This window comes from Aplysia californica, unplaced genomic scaffold, assembly GCF_000002075.1.
Source record: "Aplysia californica isolate F4 #8 unplaced genomic scaffold, AplCal3.0 scaffold00068, whole genome shotgun sequence".
Classification (NCBI taxonomy): domain Eukaryota; kingdom Metazoa; phylum Mollusca; class Gastropoda; order Aplysiida; family Aplysiidae; genus Aplysia; species Aplysia californica.
This window is the reverse complement of record NW_004797338.1, coordinates 1,765,676-1,780,215: the sequence shown is the minus strand read 5'-3', so window position 1 is coordinate 1,780,215 and position 14,540 is coordinate 1,765,676. Positions and strand designations below refer to the sequence as shown.

General features: G+C 37.6%; 1 protein-coding gene across 3 annotated transcripts in view; it reads right to left on the bottom strand.

The window, feature by feature from the left end:
- Positions 1-14,540, bottom strand: part of LOC101845075 — a 119,298-nt gene that overhangs the window by 54,299 nt on the left and 50,459 nt on the right. For all 3 annotated transcript variants that reach the window (XM_013079939.2, XM_013079941.2, XM_013079940.2), the window contains exons 19-29: positions 14,517-14,540; positions 12,846-13,002; positions 12,241-12,395; positions 11,225-11,331; positions 10,821-10,902; positions 9,605-9,726; positions 8,617-8,776; positions 7,359-7,523; positions 6,401-6,497; positions 5,824-5,985; positions 4,162-4,272 (exon numbers count right to left, since the gene is read on the bottom strand). The exon at positions 14,517-14,540 is cut by the window's right edge and continues 54 nt beyond it. In XM_013079939.2, the coding sequence (XP_012935393.1) occupies positions 4,162-4,272; positions 5,824-5,985; positions 6,401-6,497; positions 7,359-7,523; positions 8,617-8,776; positions 9,605-9,726; positions 10,821-10,902; positions 11,225-11,331; positions 12,241-12,395; positions 12,846-13,002; positions 14,517-14,540 (1,342 nt within the window). The remainder of the gene's footprint in view (positions 1-4,161; positions 4,273-5,823; positions 5,986-6,400; positions 6,498-7,358; positions 7,524-8,616; positions 8,777-9,604; positions 9,727-10,820; positions 10,903-11,224; positions 11,332-12,240; positions 12,396-12,845; positions 13,003-14,516) is intronic.

Genomic DNA, 14,540 nt, shown 5'->3' with positions numbered 1-14,540 from the left:
AAAATGGGTATTCCAATGTAAAGCGCATTGAGCTACTTTTTTGGAAATGCGCTATATAAATGTTATATATTATTATTATTATTATATAATACATGTATTATACATAGATAGGATGCAACAACTGGCACGAGCTATGGGGGGACCTGTGACTTTTCTCTAAGAGATATAGAACAAAAACAGTTTTCAATTATCGCAATTATAAAGGACCAAAAAGCAGCTCTTTAATGGAGCTTTACGTTTCCTACAGTAAACGACGATTGATTAGTTTATATATCAAATTTTCTTTTAAAGACTAGAATCTATCTCAATGTTTTAATGCATTTGCATTTAATCCCCTTTTCCGTAACACATAAAAAAAGAGACTATCAATTTACTCCTCGCCACTGCCAGATAAAAATCGAATACAAATTTATTGCTGTATGAAATAATGACAATCAGAGAAGATGAGTAGATCAGTGTGCTTCAGTGGGGGTGTCGAACTATCATGGCCAACTCTGGAAAGCACAAGACAAAGAAAACAGAACCGTCTGATTCTATTTTAAAAAATTTGATTACAATTTAACGGAGTAAAAGAACTACATTTACTTCAGCGCATTTTTCCCCCTTAGGACGCAAACTATAAAGGGATCAAAGAGGTTATACATATTCTAAGTTTCTAGCACCTGAAACAGACGTTCCCAAAATACATATTATAAGGATAACATATTCGAAATCTCAGTCAACCAATTTTGCTTGACACTTTCTGTATACTTTATTCCAAATAGAAGAGAGAAACAAAGAAGGAATCCAAAAGATCTTCTAGTGAGTCAGTGATAGCATTGCTTGCTTTTTTGTTTAGATATTATATTTGTCATTTGCTGGTGTATTTTGGTGTCTTTCTGGGTAAACGCGAGGGGTGGTGCTTATTTCAAGTTTGCTTATTTTATTTATATTTTGTGGTGGGTTTTTGTTTGTTCAATGGTTGCTTGTCTGTATGTTTATTTATTTGTTCGGACTGTTTGAAATGGAGAGAGAGAGGGAATCTTAGAGAGCAGAAAAACCACACTTGAAAAAAAACAACAACCAGATTTCGTGCAGTGAAAAAGTAAACTTTGTGACCATCACAGTGACCAACTACGTGTCTATTGTCTATGTGTGTCTTACCCGCTTGCACTGGAGCAGAACCTAGGGCAGAGGCAGAAGAAATTAAACAACAGGATTCTATAAAAGGCTGCCAAAAAATCAGTACCCCTAACAAACACATCTTGTTCCGAAGAACACGTACAGTCAAACTGGCTGACTGTGCTGTGCCAGTAGGGAGAACTGTACTGTGAAATGATCTACAAGTGATCCATTGACAGGCCTCGGGATCCCCTCTTCTCTCTTCAACATAATGCATATTTTTCAGTAAGAATTCAGTGCCAATCAAGGACCCTACAACCTCCTTGGTGCCAATACGTATTTATAGAAAAGTTGTTTTCTTTTCGTTTTCATACTTTTGTCAGAAGAAAAAATGTTATTCAGCTATAAACGTATTATTGACACACGAGGTCATGTTGGTCAATGCGCTTCAGTAGTCACGAGACGGGCACGGGAAGAAGCATATCATAATAAAAAACAGAACAGATCCGCAGGTAAAATTATAAACATTCAAAATATAAGCGTCCCACATACATTAAAAAAAGAAATCAAGCTTATAATGCTAAAAGAAAGAGGTACATCCTGTGGTTTATGACGATCCATTGGAAGTATGACAAAACACAAAATCGACATTTAAAAAATTATATATATTAACTCATTAGTAGACAAAAGCATAATATATAGGGGGGGGGGGGGTGGTTAACAACATAATCAGTTAATCACAGACTATGAACAAACTGCAAACATTCTTTTTTGAGTAAAGAGAAGCACATCGACACAATAATGGTCATTAAGTGGGCTGGAAGTACAAAATATCTTATTAGTATAGGCAAATGAAATTCCATAAGAAAGTGATAGGGGTTAAGTCAGCAAAAACTCCATGCAACACGATTAATCATCTTAAAAGCAAAAACACCACAGTGCTCGTGTCGCTGATGACGCAATAACACATTGAGCGGGTTCTGTTGATCGATAACTATAAGATTGGTCAAACATTACGTCATACACGCACGGTGTGTGGGTCAGCAACAACAACAACAACAGGGTTACAAACGTGTAGCAAGACCAATGACTGTGAACTGTAAGACGCGCGGACAAGTCAACTCTCCAAGGACGTAGTGGACAAAGTGAGGCATCGTGGTGAAATCAGGCGCGAGTCAGAGTAGTGAAACCAAAGAAATCTGCATTTTTTTTTATCCGAAGGGCATTTTTTTTTTATTTTCTTTTTTTTTTGGCTCAACACCTTTTACGTCCATTTAAAAACACGTGCTTGAGTGGATTTTACTGGAAAAACATTGATTAACGGCACAACAAATGCCAGTTTTCAGGTTCTAAGGACTCTCGTATCAGGCTAAGGAAGTTTCCAAACTTTGACGGATTTTCTTGCTACTTTTACCTCTGAAACCAGGCGACCTGACCCCCTTCAATCGCAAATATTTCGACATCTATCAAAATAGATGGATATTTTTTCCACCAAAAGGAAAGCATTCAAAATAGATGCATACTTTCTTTCACAAAAAGGAAGGCAAGTGAACAGGCTTTTAGATAATACCAATAACCCCAAAAGCCCCAAAATTGACGAGCAGCCGATTTCACCACGTCGTGACCAATATGTCCCATCAGCAGCATACCAAAAGGCAATGCTGTGGCGCCCTTTTCGAACTACCATATAAAAATTATAAATCAGAAACACAAATGTGTATCATTGTATGCATGTTACATTGTCTGCCTTTAAAAATTCCAGATAAAAAGAACCAACAAATAAAATAAGACAAAAATTTTGAAATACAATGTATTGTTATGAATGACAAAGTTAGACTTTGTTTGCAAAGTGTCCTAAAAACAAGCGGTGTCAATCAACCAGATTGTGCACCCTCAACGAATTAACAGACTCGATGAGTCAGTCTACGGGCTCCCCTTCACAATAGTCGGTTATTATTTCAAAGTATGGTAACCGTTTTAGACCATTTCAAAATTGGAAAAAAGATCATTTGGACAACAGGGAAAACCCCCCAAAATAACACCTATGTAGATAAGTCGGTATCGAGTCCCTAAGGAACATTCTCGAACTTGACTAATTGTTTGGAGAATTCTCAAATCATTCCATCCACGGCCTTCTATTTGAGATAGACAATGTTTATTGAGGAAGTATCAAACCATGGAGAAACAGTGCTTTTTAATCTTGGCTATTACTGCTTTATCACAATTTTACTCTTTAGTTTAAAAAAAGGCTAACAACAGTAAACAATAGTGGGTCGAAATCCTTATTACAGTAAACTAACCTTGGTGAACACAGAACAAAAACGAAAGCAGTATAGATAATGTAGATTACTCGAGCCATTTCCGTATATAATCTAATTAGCGTTTGCTTACAAATGGAAGTATCTATGCTATTGGAACACATTTTTATATTTGGAAATAAGGAGAGAAAGAAAAATAGATAGATAGATAGATAGATAGATAGATCGATAGATAGATAGATAGATAGATAGATAGATAGATAGATAGATAGATAGATAGATAGACAGATAGACAGACAGACAGACAGATAGATAGATAGATAGATAGATAGATAGATAGATAGATAGATAGATAGATAGATAGATAGATAGATAGATAGATAGATAGATAGATAGATAGATAGATAGAGAAAGGGGGGAGAGAGAGAGGGAGAGAGAGAGAGAGAGAGAGAAGGGGGGGGGGAGGAGAGGGGGGGTGTCAGGGCCTTTTTTGACTATGTCCAAAGGTTGTGACCCTAGAATCACACAAATACATTGAAACTAGGCAGACTATGTGTAAACAACGTTATTTCTATAAGTTATTGTCCATCTAAGAGTTCACAGTCTTTGGCAACACTAAGCGACTAAACTGTTGAATCTGGATATAATATAATAATACAAAGCGCACAAAAGGGGGAGACTATATTATAATATTATTATTGTGGGCATGCGGCTATCTATAAGCTACAACACATCATGTGCGGACTCTCTCCACGATTGGCTGACTATAACTACGAGTACGTGGGTGGTGGTATCTCTCTACCTAAGCTCGAGACATTGGTGCGACGCTTCTTTTTCGACTTCCTCCTGTCGTCCTCTTCCTCCTCGCCTGAGGTTGTGTCTGTCTCAGTTTCCCAGATTGGGTTGTCAGGGGCTATATACGACGTGAAGTTGGGAATAGTGAAAGCGATAACTGGATTTTGATCATCAAACTCTCACACATTGCACTCAGTTCTCAACCATGACGTATTGTAAAACCTAAAGGCAATCTCAAATCGGAGGAAATAGATTGTTGAAGAATTTTCTCTCTGCAGCAGAAAGACAGAAGAAGAAGAATATGCACATGTGCTATGACAAGAAAAAAAAGTGAAAACAGCGAGAAAGAGAGAGAAAGAGAGAGAGAGAGAGAGAGAGAGAGAGAGAGAGAGAGAGAGAGAGAGAGAGAGAGAGAGAGAGAGAGAGAGAGAAAGGGGGGGGGGGAAGAGAGAGAGGGTGTGGAGTAACATTTTTAAAAAGTAAAAAATATCTAGAGACAGAGAGACAAAGACAGAAAGAGAGACAGAGAGAGAGAGAGAGAGAGAGAGAGAGAGAGAGAGAGAGAGAGAGAGAGAGAGAGAGAGAGAGACGGAGAGATGGGGGGGGGGAGAGAGCCAGGAGGGCGAAAGGCAGGGCGGGGGATAGAGAAAGAGTGGAGGGTGGTGGAGGGGTTAGACCATGCAAACACATGAATAGGACAACAAAAGAGAACAAAAAGTTGTCATCTGAAACCACAAATACATAATATTAGTGAAGGAACATTTTTCTTTTCCTAATCTGCTTGGTGACCAACAAGAGTGAAAGGCAAAGCTGTGAAACCATTTTGTAGATCATCCAAGAAACAATCAAACAAAGTAGGAGGTAAGCTAAAAAATCTGGAAACATCTGATTCTTCTCTTCATTTGTCATTAAATAATTCTGACCTTGGATAAAGTGACAGATTCACATAAAGACAGAACAGTTTTTTTTCTCCTTCAACACAGTAATACTCCATGAAAATATTGCTTCTCCCATAAATGAGCTCTGTTGTAAAACAAAAACATTCCAATTAATATCTGATCATGTAGAGGAACAAGTTCAATATGCTTTGATGCTGACATGAGACAGAAAAAACTGTTGAGTGAGTCAAACATTAGTGAAGGCAACAGTCATCATAAACTATATACATCAGTTCGATTATTCACAAACCATGCCTTATACTTATGACCAGAATTTTTTAAAAAGTTTTCCATTTTTTACAAAAATATTCTTTCAATGGTTGAACTACTCCCACAAAATTTTAAAACATTTTTTAATAATAAGATGCCTATCTCAGTCCTCTTTAGCTGATTAGCATTTGCACTGGGCGGAACTTTGAGATCCTAAACTGCTTCTGAAAGAGTGTGATGGAAGACTTTATTACTTCTGTCCTCCGTTGGTTGACAGGAAACTTCATGGTTACATGTAACTACAAGGCAACTGAAAATCAACCCTTGTGGCTTCGTCTACACTTGTGAAAACAAATACTTGTATACTTGCCAAACGTAAAACGAACTAGCCAAACTAAAAGATAACGCATATATTATTACTCATCACACAAATGGGAACCATTACAAAGCATCACAAAAACAAATCAATACAGCGTGTTATACAAGTTATTCCAAAGGCTAAAGGTCAATGATTTACTCACCATCCATACTGGCCAAATATCCAGAACCTTCTGCGATTTCAATATACTCAAGGTACAGATCTTTCTCATCCAGCCGTTCCTTGACCGGAGGATAGCGGAAACGAGACACATCCAGAGGCAGACGTACTTCCAGCACATTGGACATGCGCTTGTCTGTGGAATCTGGAGCAGCAAACGCCGATAGGTTAAGAGAATTTTGCTGAAGCGTAAAACTGCAATAAGGACATCATTACATCTTACATCATTCACCTTTTTTTCATTGACTTATCTGTTCCTCTTCAGTTTCACAAAGTTTGATGCAAATTCAGTTTCATTGCACATCATGTCTTATTTGGCAAAGACATTTATACTAGAACAAAGCAGTTCTTGATCAAACATTTTTCTTCTCAAGAAAACAAGCATACAGCCCAAACTGACAGCTGCAATAAAAGTGTCAGTCTATAGAGTTTGTTATAAAGCCTATGAGTTTCATGAAACATCTCTACATATGTTTTTACCTCAGACAATGTGCAGAAAACAGCGATGAATGATAAAAAAATAGTCAACACACTGAACAAATTCCATTAAGATGACTTACTTGCAATCAAAGCTTGCACATATATCTTGTAGTCAGCATTGAGCTCACAGCTTCCAATTACAACTTTGCATCTGTTGGAGTCGGGATCAGGCACCAACTGAAAAGTGGCAGAAATAAATTATATCCTAGAGTAAAAAAAGCAATCCTTACAGCAAACTAGAACCCCCATGCAAGAGCTTGTATACCTGAACAATTGTAACAAACCCACACAAGGCAAAGAAAAAGAAAAACAAAAAACAAAAAATTAAAATGACACACCTGCAAAAAGTAAGACTACATTCAGTAAAATCAAATCAACATCACTTCATTCATCCAGTTAGTTTCATTCAACGAAATAGGGAATAAAAGCAAGAGAAAAAAAAAGGAGTGCAATACAATTGAGCAATTGTTTAAGACTCATTTGTTTCATAGTTGAGGTGTGTTTGCATAAGCTGATGTGTCTTGTCTTCACTGCTGTCCTTATTTGTATGTAATTAATGTATAACTGAGAAAGTTTTTTTGGGGCGATTGAACTGGCTTTTTTTTTTTACATACATTTTTAAAACTGAGAGTGAGAAGTTTTATATCCAGTAATCATAACTTAAATGTAGAGCACACGGAGTCTATACTTGTATGGGATATAGATTATAAATACAATAATAAATAAAAGGAATTTGTAGAGTGCAAGTTCATGCTCAACAGCAAGATCTATGTGCTTTACAATCTATATTATTACCCCAGCAGACCTGATGGCATTTTGAAACAAGCTCAACTTCCTAGAAAGCATACTGCTGTGCTAGCTGCCATTTCTTGTAGGCGCTAAAACATTAACAATCTATTATTGTTAATATTATCATTATTATTATCATCATCATTATTATTATTATTATCATTATTATTATTACCATTAAATCATTATCATTATTATAATAAGAATTGGCCAACCTGTTTTCCAAAAACACAATTTCTGAATACCGACCTTTGGCCCACACTGTTGATCATTGAGAAAGATGAGGTATCCGTCGATGGGAACCTCCGGTTTGTCCACAGACATCCAAACAATGGCCAGACTGTCTGTCTTGTCAGTTTTGACGAGCGAAATGATGGGACCACCATTGGCATTCTCCGTGGGACATTCAAGGTTCTGGTGGAGACAAAGCGTCAGACACGATACATGTAAAGCTTAATATAACAAGAAGTTTCATAAATAAATGGGAGTTATAATAGCTAGAACTTAAAATACATTGTGAAAAGTATATTTTAAAAAATTAATGATGAGACCACGGATCACAACTTCCTATAAAAAGACAGGTGCAAACCATGCATTCATGCTCATCTCTACCTCCTCTTCCTCTTACAGCATATATTAAAAAGTTCAATCGTCTGAATACTTTGTTAGCTGGTTAAGCCTTGTAATGTGAAATTGTTGTCAAAAGGTAGTAGAGGGGAATTAAGGTCATTTACTCAAGACAGCAAATGACTATATGCATGAGAATCTTAATCGGAGTATGTGCCTTTTAATTGTTTTCTTCCTCCGAATCTGCACATTAGCTGGAGGGTCCACAACATAAAGAATGGAATAACACACAAGCATCACAAGTATAAGTCAGACAGTATTTATTTTGGTGTATCCCCTCTGCTTATTTCTTTCTTATTGTATTTTTCTCCACTTTTATGATTGGGCTAAATGCTCCGTCTTTGAAAAGACCCATTTGTTTCTATGAGTACTCCATTACACTCAAGCCAAACCAAAATCAAAATAACCTCTTAAAAACCACTTTCTTCCTCTCTCAGACAGTCAAAGTGATATTAAAATAATTATTTAAGTTAAAAAAGCAGGTGGTCTGATGGTGTCTCTGATACTTTTCTTCACTCTTTATCCTTTGACTTTGCAGAAGCATTAAGATATCATCTGAAATGTTTGAAAAAGAGGCAAAAGAGAAAGAATCAATGGCAATCAGACTGTCCAAAGCTAGTTTTTACCTGTGCCTGGGATGGAAGCAACTGCTGTTACCACATCAGTCTTTTCAACTCGGTCTGACAGCATTGACAAAATCGACCTCAGTGCAACCCCATAGAATCACAAGATGAAAAAAAGCCTGCTATTACTATGTTAGCATTACTTAGTCTAAATGCTTCTCCTTGATGGAGACTCAAACGCAGGGTCACACAAAAATAAAAATGACATATTGAAAGTAAAAAAGGTAAGTAATATCCATGTGTAGACAGAGACTTACGAGACTGTTCGATTCCTGAACCACATTTTTCTTATCTTTGGGGTAGACCTCAACATAAATTTTGTAGGTTGTTCCTCCTGCTAGGCCTGCGATGTTGAGGCTGTTGTTGGAGGGAGGGAACATGTCGCAGTAGCTGATGCCGTTCAGGAACACTTGATACCTGGTGGTACAAAACAGTTTTAAAATTTTACAAGAGCTACCGCATTGTGCAAGAGCAAATGTCTTTTGCAATGTATTTGAAGAATATCTGTTACAAAAAGCTCCAAAAAGCAGAGAATCCTGCGATCGCTATATTACATTACAACAATACTTAACAATAGGGAATATTCAGCTTCAAAATGGCTTAACAAAGTACACTCATGTTATTTATATAATTATATACATTTACATATATGGTTTACATATTGCAGATTTTAATTTTATAGTCATTGTGCTGATTGATTTACATTTTCTGCTCTGTGATGAAGACTTATTCAGTAATACCAAATTATCATGGAAAAATGTGACTTTCATGTGAAAATTCATCAGTTTTTTCTTTCTTCTTGACTACACATTTCAAATCCTTAACATGTCCTGTATTTTCTTCTGTAATTTTTTCATTAGCCACTTTTCTATATATGTTTTTTCGTGCTAGACCACGAGAGAAAAATTTTCACATTTTACTGTTTTCACAAATGAACAAAGCCATATACTCTGCTAATCTACAACAAGATCTCTAAAAAGTAAGTGTCTTTAAATGACATACACTTTCTCCCTCACATGCTCTACATTTCAATTAATAATATATTATAAATGAAAGACTCATCTCAGCACCATGTATAACCAAAATTTGAATCAAAATGTATGGAAGAAAATATTATTTCATCCCAAACATTGTTACCAGCAGAGTAAAAAATGGTGCCCTCTGCATAGAAACTATATTGAAATCAAAATTAATTAGAAGTTATCTTGGGTACACCGAGAAAGTTTTTCATTTTTGAGTACTCACCCCTTGATCTGGCTTCTGGCAGCCTCATTGGATGGAACCTCCCAGAAGACTTCGAGGATGCCGGGTCCTGTGAAACATCCGCGGATGTGTGGGCGACAGCCCCACCAGTCCCAGGACGTTGTCTGCAGAAGGGAAAAAACCCCAAAGCAAAGCAATGAAATACAGCATGCATTGTCCAAGACAGCCACCCATTGTTGAGGAGAAAAAAGGTTGTCTTAGATAGGTGGTGAAAGTGGTATAGGTTTAACACTCCTATCAACACTATTAGGCTATAAAGGAGGCGGGACCTCCGAGTTTAACGTCCATCTACAAAACGACTGAGCCATAGGGGAAATTTCGTGTAGAGTGTTCTTTCCAAGGACAACACGTCAGACCAAGCTGACACTCGAACCCCCAAACCCTGAATCTCACAATTATGGACCCCGTAGCCTAACCATAAGGCCACCGACGCCACTTACATAGGTGGATGTCTTGGACAGAGTCATCAAAATATTTCAAAAGACGCACAGGGGGAAGTGGGAAGTGGTTGTTTGTACAGGTGGTCCACTTGGACAGGTGGCAGTTAAGAGCATAATTTGAAGGTATGCTCTCACATAAGAAAAAGAATTGTGAAGCCTCATTTTTCTTTTTCTGTTTTGTAAGTGTTTTACGGTGATCACAATGGCATAAGGTCATATGAGCGTGCGGGACACATTAAACATTTTCAGTTGGTAGGAAATTTTGAATTTTGCCAGAGTGGTGGCTGAAGCCTACTCTTGTCGATTTTGGACCACCAAGGGATCTTTAGCGCGTGCAACTTGCACACTGGACCTCAGAGATTTCTTGCTCTTGTCCAAGAAGGTTAGCTGTTGACCTTTCCTACCATAAGATCAGGAGTGTGACTGAAAGACAGCAGTAAGAAGGAGCCCAGGAGAAGCAGTAGAAAGGCCTCAGAAAGAGTCGGAAGCCCAGAGGAGGTGGCAAAGGAGGTGAGCGGGGGTGGGGGTAGAAAGTGGAGACAAAAGCAGACGACAGAACATTGCTGGAGAACAAGAAAGGAGGTGAAAGGAGACAATTTAGAGAAGAAAAATTTCCATCACTAAATGGGTTTGAACCTCGGACCTACTGAATGAGAAGCGAATACCTTAACCTCTAGGCCACGAGAGCCCCCCTCTGAAGCCTCAAAAAACAACGTTTGGCACTATGCAAAACTGACAAAGACTGATAAGTGTCTCACCTCTTTGGCTTCAACTTCCTGGGAGTTAGAGTTGTCATCCATAGAGACCTCATTGTCTCCCTCTGACAACACCCAGAAACGCCTGAAAGTGAAAAGACATTTCATTCAACATTTAATTCTCCCTGCTTTGCCTTTGATTTTTCTATATACCTTATCTGTGTTAACGAGAAGACAATCAAAATCGTTGGCTACTAAATGTTGCTGTATTTATTGTCTTCCCTAAAAGACACAAAAGTGTACATACACATGCATGCACGCATGCACATACACACACATATACATGAAAAAAACCGACTTCTTTTCTTTCAAGGACAAAACAAAATTATCTGCTATTCAAGCCCTTTCAAAGGCCCAGCAATGAAAGGTCATAATACAGCGTATCAATAGACAAAACACAAAACTACCTGGACGTGAATGGGTGGCTTTGCAGCTGTCCTGGTTTCACAGCAATCGCACGCACAAAGCACAGACCGGATTCCCTCAAGTGGATGCCTTTGTCTGTGTGGTAGTGCTGAGAACATCATGGGATAGAGGGAATGCAAATATACCACATCATTGGAGATGTATCTGTGAATCTAATCATACACATACACATACACAAACACATACATACACACACAGATACATGCACACACACACACACACACACACACACACACATACACACACATACACAAAGACACACACACACACACACAAGTATATATACATGGATATTCAGCCATAAAATGTGTGGATAGACAGATATATATGTAGTCAGATAGATACATATGAATTATGTATTTTCACCAGTAGAAAATATTAAGAAAAGATATAACAAAATATATTGCCAAATATGACAAAGGAATTGAGTTGACTGATGTGTGTGACATGTTCTGCAACCATTTCAACTTTTCAAAGACACAAATAACCTTTGCAAAAAGAAAAACGACAATATAGCTCTATTGATACAGAAAGCCATGGTACTTTCTTTATACTTGTAGTTTTATCTATTTCATGAGCATGAAACAATCTCCCTTCCAAAAAATAACTAAAAGTTGATTGATTTTATATGTCACAATCTACACAGTATCTAAGCATCTTTTAGTTGTTTTTTTAAACAAGCAACATAATGCAGATCTTTTAGAATGAAGGCAGGTTCAGCCCGGTCTGTCAGTGCCAACCTGGACTGGGATGGATACATGCTAGCTTAAACACAGAGAAACTCCATAAGATGTATTTCCAGTGAGGGAATCCAACTTTTGTCTTTTACATACCAGGCAAAGAACTTAATCGTTTCATCACAGATTCCTTTTTCACAAGCTCTGAGCTCTGATGGACAAAAATCATGTATTCTGGTAATAATAAACACTCACAGTGGAAACTACATACTTCTGCAACAACGAACTGAAAAAAAAAGCAACCATCACGAAGAAGTTACCTTTGTTGCATCATGATGTAGAGCAGGGAGAGAGCCATCAGTCGTGTAGTAAATTTCTGCCCCTGCAGTTTTGGTGGCCAGGTCAATACGAGTGTACCTCTCCATGGTACCTCCAGTTTTCTCTGACGTGATGTACGGCTCACTTGAGCGGGCAGCTGAAAACAAAAGCGTAAAGTTAGCAGGACCCAGACACAGTTGTTAGTGTTCCAAAACGTCGTCTCACATGAGCATTAAAAATTAAGGAGGGAAAAAACATGGCAACCAAATGACTTTTTTTCCCCCCCCAAAAAAATCGAAACTTTCCTTATAACATTTTTCAGTGGACATAATAAGTACCAAGGTATACGAACAGAAAACATAAAATTATCAAACCACAGAACCATTGCACAGTTCGAATAAACAACTAAAATTAAATTTCTAAATGTAGAAAGAGGAGGAAAAACCCCCATCTCTTTCAATCCAACTGCACATATAAACCAATCAATCATACTGAAATGTAAACCATTTTTTATCCCAGTCTTTCACTATTAATAAATCAATGTCTCAAGGCTACTGGAAGTTTCTTTACAGATGTGATGGGGAAACAAAGTGAACCTCCTTCATACCTTCTTCAAGAATGTGCACGACACATGAGAAGCCAGGAGCCCCCTGAGAGGCGACAGCGTAACTTCCAGGCTCATCAAAGGTGTAGAGGAAGCTGTTGTTTGCAATAAGTTTTCCACTGTTGAAGGATCGCGGGCCTTGGATGACATTCATAGGTGCCTGAAGCAGAATAAGGGTTATAGGCCAACATAAGGTCGCTTTTAAGCAGAAGGGGGCTATCCTGAAAAATGCTGTTTTGAGAAAATCGAAGGTAAAGGTTTTGCCCCTTGTTCAGTTTCTTTAAAGGACAAGGAGAGTTTTCTCTATAACTAAACAAATATACACACCAATGAAACCAAACTTCTTCTATAGGTAAGGCAATGCCCACTTTTGGTGTAGGTCACTATTTCTCACAACTCCTGAAATCTGGGTTAGCTTACTTGTCCTTAAAAGCGACCATGAGATTTCACTTCCACAACGAAAGATTTCTTGCTATAGATCTCAGTGAATGTGTTTCCTGACAAAACGATGACTAGATTTGTGATAGACAATAGTTGAAAAGTAGAATCCTCAACAACCTTAACCTTTTTGTGACTTATTTGATGTACGCTGTTCACCATTTTTTTGTTTTATACCATGAAGGAGCCAAGATGCTGCTGTAATGTTCAGTATTCGTCATGCTTTGCAAAGTGTGAGGACCATGAAGAAAAGTGCTGTTAATCGTAGGTTGTATTCTGCATATTTCTTCTATCTGATACATTTGGTAAAAACTAATTGTGAGGTGTCATGTGACAAAATAATGAATAGAAGAAATAGGCACTTTTCCACCACTTTGGCAATTTTATTGAATTTTTATTTTTTGGTACAACCCCTTTTATGTTCATATAACATTTATGTGTGAATTTTACTTTAAAACACTGATTGAAAGCACAAAATAGGTACATTTTCAGTTTTCAAAACTCTAAAGCTATGTTACCTGTCTTTGGCGACCATTTTCCTGCTAATTCTACCTTTGAAACCAAGCGACCCCATCTTCTTCAATCTCAAATATCTTAACTTCTATTCAAGATAGATGGGTAATTTTTCACTGAGATGGCAAGACAACTGAATAATCTTCAAAATGAAACCAATAACTCCAATATATGCCCAAAAATCGATGAGCGCCTGATTCCACCTTGTCGTGACACAATTGCAAATTCATTTTCAGAGACATTTTTTCAGTACAAAGAAACCTTTGTCTTTTAGAGATAGCAGTACTTACAAACCAGATCTATTTATAGGAAATTGACCGCTAGTCCCTGGGGATCCAAAACTGTGCCCGGTAAAACACCAACTGACCCTGTGTCACGACCGGGGTTAAGGCATGAGTGAAAAATTTTACCGGGGCAGAATAATCATAGAACCAAGAAACATGTAGTCTAAAAGACTTTTATAAGAGCTAAGACAGACTAGACTAAATGGACAGACAGACAGACAGACAGACAGACAAGATAGATAGATGGACAGATACACAGATGAACAGATGGATAAATGAACAGATGGACAAATGAACAGATGGATGAATAGACAAATAGATCAGCTGATAGAGAAAAATAGGTAGAACAAAAAAGAGAGAGGGAGGAGAAAGAAAAAGCCAGGAGAGAAAGATCAAAAAGAGGGTGATAAACTTATGGGGACATTATTGTAATACTCACATCACTGTCTGGGTCAGTCACGTG